Source organism: Silene latifolia, chromosome X (genome assembly GCF_048544455.1).
Source record: "Silene latifolia isolate original U9 population chromosome X, ASM4854445v1, whole genome shotgun sequence".
Lineage (NCBI taxonomy): Eukaryota > Viridiplantae > Streptophyta > Magnoliopsida > Caryophyllales > Caryophyllaceae > Silene > Silene latifolia.
Window position 1 is genome coordinate 344,068,493 of NC_133537.1, and position 13,746 is coordinate 344,082,238.

The window sequence follows — 13,746 nt, forward strand, 5'->3', positions numbered from 1 at the left end:
GAACTCGATCCATATAACACGTTAACTCTTTCGCCATGCAGTGTCGACTGTCGACGACTATAACTTTTAGTGGCACATAACCTCACATATATATTTGCCTGTATTTTCTCAACCTTAAAAGATTTAGCTAAAAATAATATCTTGCTTCTCAACCATATAAATAAGTATATGCTTACATATTTGAGTGATAATATTCTAGTTTTGCCTACTTCATCGCTACACCATAAAAACTCTTTTCATTGAAGAAAATTCAAATTTTCTTCGATACTTTCTCAATTAACTTTTGTTTAATTTTTATTTTAATTTCTACTCGAAAAACATATATTTAAGCAGAAAAATTACCAATTTTAATTGCGAAAATTCTTGATGAAGCCAAAATCATTAATCATTAATATTACTATTATTAAGTAAAATATGAATGCAGAAAATTCAATTTGGAATAGAGGATTAGTGGGAGATACACCTTTAGTATGCCAATATAAAGATTTAGATAGCTCTGTTATCTCTAATAAACATGACCCTTCTCAAAACACATCAATGATATTGATCTATTTTATTCTTATTTTCCTTATTACAAGAGCAACTCATGCACTTTTGAGACTTCTTCAACAAAATTTGCTCACTGCTCAAATACTTGTAAGTTCCTAATTCATTTCATTAATTGATAAAAATAAGATATGGATATATTTCGGGTCTGTTAGGTGTTGGGCTGGGTGATACTGATTCTCGATATTATCCTTTTTCATATGCATTTTGTTTGTAATAATTACGGAGTATCATGCATGTTTTCTTCAGAACATAAAATAATTTATATACTTATTATACACACGTAAAAAAATATGAAATTTAACAATTTATAAAACACGTTTTTTTTTTAAAAATAAAACCAATATGATTTTTTAATTATATGAGAGGTCATCTTAGTTTCTATATCTATGCATTGAAAATTTTAGGACTTAGACTATATTACCTACGGGATTATGTAAACAATTTTCTCCATTCTGAATTAATCGAAATTAGTATTTTGTTATTTGACAACAAAACAATATGATTTTACATGAAAACCTAATGACCACTTGAACTTTATTTTACAAATTTATGAATTAAATTTTATCTCATTGAATATTTTGACTAATTTTAAATTTTTAATATTTTTGAAATGCAGGCTGGCATTCTTATTGGTCCATCATTTTTAACTCGAAATCCAGTAGTATATGATAAATTATTTCCCCCAGGAGGAACAGTAATTCTCAAAACATTTGGGTATTTTGGTGTAATAATTCACCTTTTTGGTTTAGGAGTAAATGCAAATACCACAATGATTAAAAATGTGGATAAAAAAGTCATAATAATAGGTCTTACAAGTTTTATTTCTGGCATAAGTGCTAGTTTTTTAACCCTACACATATTAACAAAAATTAATAGTAAATTTTTTGACAAAAATCCCATTTTAGGAATTCCAATTCTTGTATCATTAAACTCAAATTCACCATTTATAGTAATGACTGCGGTTCTTATAGAATTAAAAATGATTAATTCCGATTTAGGAAAATTAGTATCATCAATTTCTATAGTTTGTGACCTATGTGGATGGTTAATAGCAGGATTTATGAGTACAATTTCAAAATCCATACAAAATAAAAATGGTGAAGAAGCAATTACTATAATTTTATGTATAATAGCATATTATTCAACTATTTTTTTTATCCTTAGACCATTAGTTATATATATAGCAAAACAAACTCCTAAGGGTAAACCAATGAATGAAGGGAATTTTTTTATAATATTAACTTTAGTATTAGTTGTCGCTCTTACTGGAGATGTAATTGGGCAGAGTTCGGGTTTAGCAGCATTTATATTCGGGTTAGCATTACCCGATGGACCGCCGCTAGGGATGACATTGATAGACAAGTTTGATACTATTAGTACAGGTTTATTATTACCTATTTTTTGTACTGTGAGTGGATTAAGAACAAATTTTCACAGTTTAACAAAAACATCATCTCTTTATTTTGGATCAATTATTTTCATGGGTTATCTTGGAAAGTTTTTGGGTACTTTATTGTCAAGCATGGTGATTGGGAAGATTTCTCTTAATACAGCTATTTCAGTTGCTCTTGTGTTATGTTGTAAAGGAGTTGTTGAGCTTTCTGCATATGGGATGTTCAAGGATTCTAAGGTAAGAAATCATATCAAATTGTTCTTTATTTTTCTTTTGTATGTTTTTTGCAGTTCTCGATGTAATTTTCATCTTGGGTTATTTGAAAACTGTCTTTTGCATTGCTAATACAAGGATAAGACTGCATACATTTGATCCCCTACCACCCAGTTTGCGGGAGCTGTTAAAGCAGTGGGACAATATTGTCGTTATGCTCTTAATAAGTGATCATAACATAAGGGTTTCAAACCCTGGTCATTAAGAATCAGTGGTGGAACGAGGAGAGGCCAACAGAGGCAGTTGTCCCTTAGACATTCAATCTTAAAAGACTTTTAGTTAATTTTTTTCATTTTTTTTCTTAGTAACACGTTCAGTGACTTTACCAGCATAGTTCATGCGAAATAGCTAATAAATTTTCGATGATTGCAGTTATTGACGGAGGAGGTATTCAGTCTAGCAATCTTGATAATGCTAGTAGTAACGGGAGTATCAATACCAATTGTGAAGTATTTATATGATCCATCATCAAAATATATGTCTACAAGAAGGCAAACAATTGGAAATTCAGGTTATCTTGGAGTTATAAGGATATTAGTTTGCATATATAAAGAAGACAATGTTGCACCTATGATACAACTTCTTCAAGTTGCAAAACCTAGAAAAGAAACTCCTTTACAAGTGTTAGTTCTTCAACTTTTTGAACTTGTTGGTAGTAAGCAAGCTATACTTGCACCATATGATCCTCTTGACACTAACTCGAGTCATATAGTTAGTGCTTTCAAAAGGCTTGAGAAGGAAAAAAATGATAATTTGAGGACACAACATTTCACTTCAACTTCTCCATACTCAAGCATGCATGATGATATATGTTCTCTTGCATTTGATAAAGGGATAAATGTTATAATCCTCCCATTTCACCAAAATCACGGGTTTGACAAGACGTTAACAGCAGGATCCAGTATTCGGAATGTTAATCGTCGAGTCATGAGGAAAGCTCCTTGTTCCGTAGGAGTATTAATCGACAAGAAAAGTTTCAATATGTCAACGTTCTATTCTATTGTTGTTCTATTCCTAGGTGGCAATGACGACCATGAAACCCTGGCATACAGCAGACGTATGGTAGAGGATTCGAGTATTAACCTAACCGTCATGCGGATTAAATCATTGTCATACGATGTCGAAGAAACCTATAATGAAGAGGTTGATGAGTACATCATCAATGATTTTCTAGCAAGTACTAGAAATAAAAGTAATGTGATATTTAAGCAAACAATTGTAGAGGATGGTGTTGGAACAATACAAATAATTAGATCAATTGAAGAACATGTTGATTTAGTGTTAGTGGGCCGGTATCATGACCCAAAAATGTTAGCAATAACTGGGCTTATGGATTGGAGTCAATGGCCTGAACTTGGTGCAATTGGTGCAATGCTTACTACTTGGGATTTTCAATTTTCTGTATTAGTTATACAACAACAACAAGAACAAATACAAGAGAAATTAGTTTGTACTAGCAGACAAAGTTCTACTAATTCATTAATTTCTGTTGATGATAATCACAGTATGTCTAGTATGTCAACTAGGGATGATTATTTCATTGTACAAGATAGTAAACCCTTTCAATATTTCAAGATTTCACCAACTTGAGAGTAGAATTTGTTAGAGTTTTGAAAAAGATTGTAAATAGTTATTTTTAGAAGATAGATTTTTAGCAATAAATGTAGTTTTTTTTTAGCAATTTAATGGTAATTTTAAGTTTTGCCACATTGTTTTATTGATGCATAAACATAATGGTTATTAACCCTTGTTTCATTAAATCAGCTATCATATACTCCCTCCATTCACATATCCAAATACACCATTCCCGGCCCCAAGAGGGCATCATTTCCTTCTTTGCTGGGTTGGTTCACGCACGAGCAAACGAGCACCAGCCGCAACAGCGGAAAACTATGACCAACACGTAAAAGGATAAAATGTGGTTTAAGAAAGTACCGAGCAGACAAAACGAGACATTTTCATATGTCTGATCTGATGATGGAAACCTTGACCTCAAATAGGTCTTCGGAGATAATGGGCGAATGCCCGATCAAGCAATATTGCGTGAGTGAAGAAGAGACAAATACCCTCCTTTTGAGAAAGATAAGCTTCTCAATCAAAGCTTTAAGATTGCTGGGGAGTCAACTTACTATGCTCCCGGCGTTGCCAAATCAGCCTTTTCCTGGCTCGAAAGCAATTCCCTTTTAAAATGATCCGGTTTGGCTCAAAAGTCATTCTTGAGCCTGCCTCCTTTTTTTCTACAGGACTCCTTATCCCTAATCAATCCTAAGTCCCAAGCCCAATTCATTTTACCCTAAACACTTGTTTTGACACTATTTATGAAACAAGAGAATCTTCAGTATTACTTGCAATTCATAAGCGGGGAGATAATCATGTGTGATCTTATTTGATTCGGCTTTGTAAGTACAGTAAGAATACGAAACTTTTATAATGTAAAATTGAAGATATTTACGATACAAATTATATATTGACAAACGTGTAGAAAGGAAATGGTGTATTTGGATATGAATAGAGAAGAGAAAGTATCTATTTCAAGGTCAAAAATGTATTTTAATTTAAAAGTTAATGATCACTAGTTTTTTTGAGGTTGTCAAAACAACAATACCGATTTAAAACAAAGAAGGGTGTATAGTTTTAATATTGTCCATCAAAAATTTAGGTTATTAAAAATTTGGCAAAATTCAAATAGTACTTCTAATGATTGACATTTGACCATTGATGTCAAATTTTATAATTTTCGTGATCTGTGGTTGACATGTCAATACTTACCTGAACCATACCTTATTTGCCTTTAATCTAGCCGAACGTTTCTTACCGCATTCTAACCACAATCCCTAACAAGCTCCATAACAGCCGCCTTCTCGTGGCCTCTGTCTCCTTCCCCACTCCGACTTAAGATTGACTGCCTTTTATCTTTGGTGCTGTACAATCTCGATGACACTAACTACGAATACAGATCAACATGGTCGTTACTAGCTCGAACTCGCAATGCCCCGCCCAACACTAAACCTGATTACTGTTTATCAAGTCCACTTTACCACAAACTCCTAAAATTAGATATTTAGCTATTTCAAATTACTTAACCTATAACCTTAATAACACTCCACCAAACAACAAAACTAAAATAAAAATTTACCCATGAACAATACCATTTCTAATCACTATTTTCAACATCTAAAAAATAATAAAATACAATATTTTATTCTTCCAAGAATGATGGAAAAACACCAAACATATTTATTTCACAAAAAAAAAAAAAAAAAAAAAGACACTAGTACAACTTAATATACTTGACCGCCAAACAAACAACTCCCTACAATTGCTCCCTCTCTAGTCTCTCCCTTCCCTTCTTCTCTTTCACTCTTTCTCTCTCTATTTCCTTCACATTTTTCCTCTCTACATTGCTCCTTAACTCTCCTACATTCTGTATGTCTCTTCTCTACCTTCTTATTTCTTATTATTTCCATGTTTTTCTCCTTTTAATGCACTTTATACTCATCTTTTTATGGCGGGAATCTGTTAATATATGACATTTGTATTGTTTTTTCAATTTCTTTGCATAAAGATTGAATCTTGCGTTGTGTTTTGTGTTTTTGAGATGAACCCAGATGATAGTTTAGTTAGTTTGATTCAAAGTTGTGATTAATTTTGTGATTGTGTTGTGTTTTTGTGATTTTCGGCTGGTGATTGTTGTTGGGTATATGTCTTTTTTTTTTAGGGTTTGTGTTTTTTCGGGGATGAAATTGTTGATGGGTTTTGTCGGTTTTCGCGGGTGATTGTAATTTGTTGATGGGTAATGCTTGATTTGTGCTGGTTATGGGTTGATTTTCTTGGGGTAGTGTAGGTAACTAGGTATTGGAGGTTCATCTAGGGTTTCTGTACTGCATGTACATATACATTGTTTTTTAATTTGATCTAGATCCTAGGTTTGCTTTGTGTTGGTGTTGTGTGAGCCGGAAACGCGCAGTTTGCCTCTAGTATTGGTAGAATTAGAGTCTAATTTTGTCGAATTTCGTTGTTCTGAAGGTGTCCCAGGGTTCCCATTAACCTGCATTGAGTATTTCTAATCGGTGGATCTCCAAAGGGCTCAGTTGTAAATTGTTGGTTTTCTGAGCACGTTGAATATGCCATTGCTGAAACGGAAGCCATTCTCATTGTTGGAACCTCCAAATGATTTGGAGCCTCGTGAGCTTGTGTTTCAGATCAGGTTCACAAAGGAGATTTTCCGCGATTATCAGTATCCTTGACTTTGTATATTAACTAAATTAATAGTTTGTCTGTAGTTCTTTTCTTTTGCATGTTTTCTCCTCCCATTTTGGATTCCTTAATTTTAATCAGAGCGTACTTGAAGCGCATTAATTTGTATCGTCAAAGAGTATGGACATGTAAAGTAACTCTGAAGGGCAATTTGACATATGAAGAGGCTTTAGTCTCCGAGCAACGTGCGTCAGAGAAAGTTCAAAACCTTCCTGAGGAGCTGATCGCCCCTATCTTACGAATAATTCAATATAGTAAGAGCTCCTGAGAACTCTTTTTTGTGCTATCCATGTACTAATTCTATAGTCTGCTAATTTAGATGTTCAGTATATACAGCGATTTTGCTTCTCCTTGTGCACATGTTTTTATTCTTATATACAAACCTTTTAGATAATCATAGCTTAGGATGGCATAGTGTCATAGTGGCGTACTGGCATGGATAGTACCAAGTGATCGAGCCATAATAGACAGTTTCCTCATTAAGAAAATGGAGCTGCTACAGAATCCCAACCATGAAAAACATTGTCATATGATTTTCAATCACGGTCATTTTCAAGTTTTTGAGTGGTCATAAAAAGTGTGTATTTCTTATTATATCCTTTCTGCTCTTTGTTTGAAGGCAACTTCATCTTTTTTCATACCCTATCTATTTCTCTCTTTCCTCCCTCAAACTTTCTTCTCTCTGAATGTCTCAGAACCTGGTTAATTTTTTAAATGACAAGATCCTAGAGAGTGTCTCCGAAACTGGAGGATCTGTGAGCAAGGAATGAGCCTCTTTCCTCTACATAGATATCAATCATTTCACATGATTATTAAGCTGAAATTTTCACTTTGGCGTGAACCTTCAGGTAGCATATTGATCTGTTAGTGAGTAGCATTTTAAAACATAAAACTACTCTAGCTTCTTATACCCTTGAATTTGTAGTCTCTATGCGTTTAAAGGTTACTGACTACAAGTACCAGCTATATAGTTCAAATTATTCTCAACCTGTCGATTTACTTTCAGAGTTTCAGTTTTATCCTGCCACTTCTTAATCTAGCCCCCAACTTCTCTGCCATTTGTTATCCTCATCATGAAATTGGCTAGTTTAGTTAGAATTGTTTTGATTTGTGAAGTGTGAACGTTGAAGCTTTTGTCTTAGTAGCGCCTTGCACTTGTGCAATTCATTTGTAAGCAGGATAGCTCATAAATTATCCTCTCCTTTTAACCAAAACATGCTTTGGAAAACAGAGTGCATGTTTTTTTTTTTTTTTTTTTTTTTTTGCCGACTGGAGTCATTTTGTAAATTTACTGGTGTATTAAAAAGTGTCTTCTGGAGCACCTTTTCATACTGTCGTATTTGAAATTGGAGTCTCGGGTTTTCGGCCTTCTAGTCTGACATGTTTTATTTAATTGTTTCTTACGAGCTGATTTTGTTTAGAGATCAGTGCTTTCTGATTTGTGACTGAGTTCCATAGTCTTGTCCTCCAAAACCCCAAAACCATTGTTGAACAAACTTGAGATGAAAGAAGCTGAAGAACTAGAGCGGTTAAGATGTTCATTAAACTTATTTACAAGCTGCGCTTAGTTCAGGGGTCATCATGTACACTGCTGCAAATTTTGCATTGTCTGGACATTTGTTTGCAACTGAAAACAGTTAGCTATTAGCCTATTACACCCTCTGTTCAAGGCAATTCCTTATGTTTCACATATATTGAACAAATGTATGAAATTTCCTTGAATGGAGGGAGTACTACTTTGCTAGAATTATAAATAGTCTAATACATCAATAACAAAGTTGATTTAGCCATATATTGCCTTTCTCCTTCACTCTTCAGTACTAAGATTAACAAGTATGGATAATACATAATTACATTTCAGTGATCTCCATCTTGGTATCTGCACTTGGGAAAGATCTCTAATTGGATTGACAATATGAACAGCAAAGTGCTATATTTTTTTTTGCAAGAAAGCAAAGTGCTAGATTGATTTTGTTCTTTTTATCGCACATTTGCCTGAATAGAACCGCAGATATATTGTTAAAGGGAGATGATTAAAGAGTTGCTGTGTATTTTTCTGATGTTTGTCTGAACTCTGAAGTGTCATTATTTAGTTTGCAATTTGCACTGGTAAGCATAGTATACCATCAGATTAGTATGTATATTATAATAAAATTCATCTTAAAGTTGACTTGTCAGCACATTTGCATCATGTCATATATGATGAAGAAATTAGGGTCATTTTAGTGCTTATATTTTCTTGGGGCAGGGTCTGTTAAATTATTGTTCTACACAGTTTTATTTGATGGGCTTATTTTTGCTTCTCTGTTGTCTTCCCCGTTTCTATTTGCCTTAGGCCTTGGTCACTTTTTCTCATTGGAAACGGAGGGCCTACTATAATGATCAAAATTTTGAGCTAAACTTAGGTTGGTTAATATTAACACTATGTTGTACTGTATTAGATCTTTAAATTTGATGGGCTCTCCAGTAGTTCTGAGACTTCTGACTATTAAGGCAATCTAAGCTGTGGTTTATATACTAAACACTTGTTTTGGAGAAACTTTATGCTGTCATGCTTTCTAAATTCTATTTTTCTCATACAGGCATGCTACCATTGAGCGAGTTGATTCCTAAAATCAAATCCGATCTGCAAGAAAACCTTGTTGAGGGTGTGGAACTGCAGAGTAAAAAGAATGGTGCTGTACATCCTTGTAAGATTGTTAAAGTTTTGGATGAGGAGGAAGGCAATAACCGGTATGAGGTGGCATGGCTTGATGACAATGCTAAAACGAATGGAAGCACAATCTTATGTGAAGATGATCTCATTCGTAAAAAACTTCCATTTGGTAGAGAGGTTCTAAAATCTTTTATCAGGGAATCAACCTATCGGAGTATTCCCTGGGTAATTCATAATAGTTTAGCAACGAAGTATGGAATTCCAACTGATCTTCCTGAAAATTTAAAGGACAAGTTCTTCCTCGATGGATGTGTAGTCAGCAACAAAAAGAGGAAGAAGAATGAGGTACAGACTACAGAGTAGTAATGATTTGGTTATCCTTTGTCTTCGATTGCTGTTGCCTTTACTTAATATTGACCCGTTTTGGGGGTTTCCTTGATTTTGAACTCTTTTTAGGGAACTCAAGATGTAAGTAATGGTAAAATCAAAAAAAGTAAATTGGAAAGAGGGGAATCTGATGGTCCAATCAGTGATGGCTCTGGGGAGAATGGTAAGCATCGGTAACTAGTGTATGTTTCTTTTGTGGGGTACTGAACTTCTTTAAGGATTTTTGTATATAGTCCGTTTCCTCTGTGCTGTATGTCTATGTCCTTTTCATCTTATTTCAGAAATTGGTGCTGTGAACTATATGAAATATAGATGATTTGTTTCAGCGTTGTTTTCTTTTCTTATGGTTGTTTATGCAGGGGCCAAGTCTATCACATATCCAATTGATGACCTGTTAGTGCAGCCTGGTCCTGATGATCCAGTGTTCACGGATCGACCGTCCCCCTCTAGAGATTTCACCATTCAAATGGATTGTTATGGAGACCTTTTAATGGTTTGGGATTTTTGTTCATCTTTCGGTCGATTTCTGTACTTGTGGCCATACTCTCTTGAAGATTTGGAAAAGGCATTGTGTCACAAAGACAGCAATATTGCTCTTATTGTGGAAACCCATGCGGCTCTTCTTCGAGTGCTTATAAAAGATGAGGGGGAATATTATATTATTTGTGAGAAAAAGAAGCATAAGGCAAAGGTCAAAGATCTTTCGTTTTTTGAATCTTGTTTTTAGTCTTTTATGTTCTCAATTCCGTTGATTTCTTTCATTTTCCTTTATTAGTTACATTAGCTGACAGTGAGCTTTCTTACATCTCACTTATGCAATTTCCATTTTTTTTCAGATTACCGTAATTACATGGACGAATTATTTGTGTGACTTTATAGAAATGATTGACATTCCAGAACTAACAACTCATGTAGCAACCATCAAGCGGGGGCATTATGGTCTATTAGACCCTCCTGTTAAACTGAGAATCTTGAAGGAAATGGTTGACCATACTGTTGCCACTGATCTTGTGAGGGAAAAGTTAGACGAGAATCTTGAACAACGGCATGCACTTGGTGCTGAAAAGAGAGGTGAAGCTTTAGAAGAAGGTAGGAAGAAGAGAGAGGCAAAGGCACGTCTCAAAGCTGTCACTGGAACCAATGGCACAGTGCTGGAAGATAGTTCAGGTCCTCCTGAGGACATCTCCAGCAACGGAGAAAGATTGGAGAATGGACATAGTGAGAAACTCTTACCCGATTCCAATCATTCACAAGAAAACGGGTTTGTGCTGCGTTCTTCTTTCACTATCAAATTTTAATACATATATTGACATTGTGATTACTGACAGTTAATTCGACATTTTATAGTGAGAGTGACCCAAAAAGCAGTGAACTGCTTGAGGAAACAAAGAAGCTTTTGGATGATCTGGAAAAAAGCAAAGATCAAAGAGTGGGTTTCCATAGTTTCTCGTTGCTGTTAATGGTTTTTATTTTTGATATCATAATGCCAAAATATGGATGTGAATAACACGTCTTTTTTTTTGTCTTGCAGAGAGAGTTTCTCGAGAAGGAATTGGAGAAACGAGTTATTCGTACAAATTCATTGGGTAAAGATAGAGACTATAACAGATATTGGTTTTTTAGACGTGACGGGCGAATATTCATTGAGAGTTCTGACACTAAGCAGTGGGGCTTTTATAGCACCAAGGAAGAGGTACTCTTGGTTTTAAATTTCTCTTCAGTAGATGTGTGTACCTCCTTTGGAATCAAATGTTTCCAGCGAACACCCATTTTGATGTACCCATTTATGTTAATTGGTTTCAAATCTACCCTCGCTGTTTCATTAACTTCTCTCTTCAATGTCTCTCAAAATATTTGAGCAAATAGTATGAAATGTAAGACTTTCCCATTACGGATTTAATGGTATAAGTTGCATAGTTTTTCTCCATGCACTTTTTTTTCCTTATTATTGAAAAACAAAAATTTCTTTTATTAATGACCGTTTAATTCGACCAATGATCATCTTAGTTAGTAATCCTTGTTTTTGTTGGTCAATATTTAACCATTGTCGAAGATCCTATTAATTTGTAACCTGAATATTACCGTGAGTGATCCTTGACTTCTACAAGTGACCCTTAATCGTTAATTTCTGTTAGGTAATTTTACTTTTTACATGAGACACTTGTTTTTGTGGAGAACTCAATTGTTGGTGTGTTCTCGCAACTAGCAAACACTGCCTTCTACTACTAAATTAGTGTTGGGGCTTGTTTAAATGCCGAATGTTATGATGAACTTTTAGCAGATAATAACGCTGGGAGTGCTCATGGATTGTTTTACCTCGGGATTTTGTTTCAAGTTCTATAATTGAGTTTCTTTGTTTTCCACAGCTAGATGCGCTGATGGGTTCTTTGAATCCGAAGGGGGAGAGGGAGAGATCTCTTAAAAGGCAGCTTGATAAGCACTATATTAAAATAAGGTACACCCTTTGTTTACGTTAATTTGTCGATCTCAATTCTCATTTCTCAGGGCTAAGACGCCTAAGACATTGACATTGCCCTTCACTTCCATTAAATGCTTCGCCAACATTGTAAACATGATGATACTTTTCAGTATCATTGAATTCTCAGGGCGGAGCACGCACCCTGGTCGATCTTATCGATCATAGAACTCTTCCTATTTAGCACTCCTGAAAATTGTCCCTTATTTGTTGGAACTCTTCCTATTTAATTGTCCCATTCTGTCTTTCTAATGTCTTGATGATATGAGCGAAAATACCCACTGAAACCCAAAGCGGAATACAGATTTGAACGGAGATAGTCTTTTTTTTTTTTTTTTTTTTTGGCAGCTGTAAATAAAGATATACCTAACTAGTCATGGCCTCACAAGCGAGGCCATGCGCAATACCGGATGTTTCATTGACTTCCTGAGTTTTTAACTAATATTAGGCTCAAGCGGGTTAATGTCATACGGAGATAGATCCTCCACCGAGAGGGTTTCACATTAACTCCCACAATACTCACTCAGTTTTGCTGTATTGCAGCAAGGAGTTACAGAAGAGGTCCAAAGATATGGCCAACCAAATTGCCGAGGAAGATGCAGTTGTCAGAAGATCGACCAGGGTGCGTGCTCCGCCTAAGGATAACCCGGCCCTAGCTTTCCTTAAATATTCCAACAAGTGGAAAGCTCTGATGGATTAGGGCATATTTAGCAGACCGCACTCTAATGGAGGTGTATAAATCATTTTATGGCCTAGCTGCCTCGAAGTCTATTTTTTCTTTCTTTCTATTCGTAGAGAACAGTAGATCGGATTAGGGGCTCTACGACTACGACCACCTCCATATTCGTTTCCGGACTGATGAGAGAGTGCATGTGTTTACACAGGAGCAACAATTTTGTAGATGGCCGCGCTCATTATTTTCCTGAAAAGGAAATATTTCTTGTTCGTTGCTCTGACGTTTTAGTTAATTCTACTTTAGTGTCCCGTGTTTCACAAATTCCGATTCAAAAATTTGATGTTTGAGACTTTGAGCTGACCATAATAGTGTTTTATCATTAAAAGTAACAGTCGCGCTCTATTCTGTGATAAAAGAAACTATCTTAAACTCCGCAAATCATGAATGGTTAAGAAATGAGGTTATAAACAAATTATTTAGAGGTAAGTTCTCCTTTATATACATTGACTTTTAAAGAAAGATTTTGTTTGTTTAAGTTGAATTATAAAATTTTTGATAATATCGCATATGTATTTTACTTTTTCACATAACTTATAACATGGAGCAAAAACACAACCAACAATGAATTCATAAACAAAAAACTTGATTAAATGTTGTATTTTTCACAAAGATTATCATGATTGTTGCTCACATGATTATTGCTCATATGTTGATAACGGCGTTGGTTCAAGTAATTGTGTCGCCTATTAATCGGTTCTATTTGTTAATTGATTTATTTATTGATTAATTGACTGAAGTTCCGAATTTTTTCTTTTCCAATGTAAAATCTGTCTATTAAGTAAGTTACTATACTAATTTGTGAATTAAGATCCATTGTTCAACTTTTTTTTTGAAGCAATTGGATTAGTTTATATATAAAATGTTGAAATAGGTGTTAATAAAAATAGTGCAGGTGAAAGAGTAAAGTCTATATGTGAAAAATTAATACCAATACTTTAATTTAATTGGGTTTAATCATAATCCGACTTGAAACTCAAAGGATTAGTAAGGACAAAATTAGAGTTTAGGGATATAAATCA

At 34.6% G+C, this 13,746-nt stretch overlaps 2 protein-coding genes across 2 annotated transcripts; both read left to right on the forward strand.

Moving 5' to 3' along the window:
- Positions 1-414: 414 nt before the first annotated feature.
- Positions 415-3,805, forward strand: LOC141621089 (cation/H(+) antiporter 14-like). The gene is made up of 5 exons (XM_074437800.1): positions 415-636; positions 1,166-1,243; positions 1,835-1,931; positions 2,103-2,179; positions 2,588-3,805. The coding sequence occupies exons 1-5, from the start codon at positions 415-417 to the stop codon at positions 3,803-3,805; spliced, it is 1,692 nt and encodes a 563-aa protein (XP_074293901.1).
- Positions 3,806-5,523: 1,718 nt separating this feature from the next.
- Positions 5,524-13,025, forward strand: LOC141619721 (uncharacterized). The gene is made up of 11 exons (XM_074436742.1): positions 5,524-5,641; positions 6,242-6,452; positions 6,554-6,726; positions 9,055-9,473; positions 9,585-9,678; positions 9,875-10,206; positions 10,352-10,776; positions 10,863-10,944; positions 11,047-11,208; positions 11,882-11,970; positions 12,535-13,025. Exons 2-11 carry the CDS (start codon positions 6,340-6,342, stop codon positions 12,689-12,691), a joined length of 2,046 nt encoding a protein of 681 aa, XP_074292843.1. The 5' UTR covers positions 5,524-5,641; positions 6,242-6,339; the 3' UTR covers positions 12,692-13,025.
- The last annotated feature ends 721 nt before the right edge of the window (positions 13,026-13,746 follow it).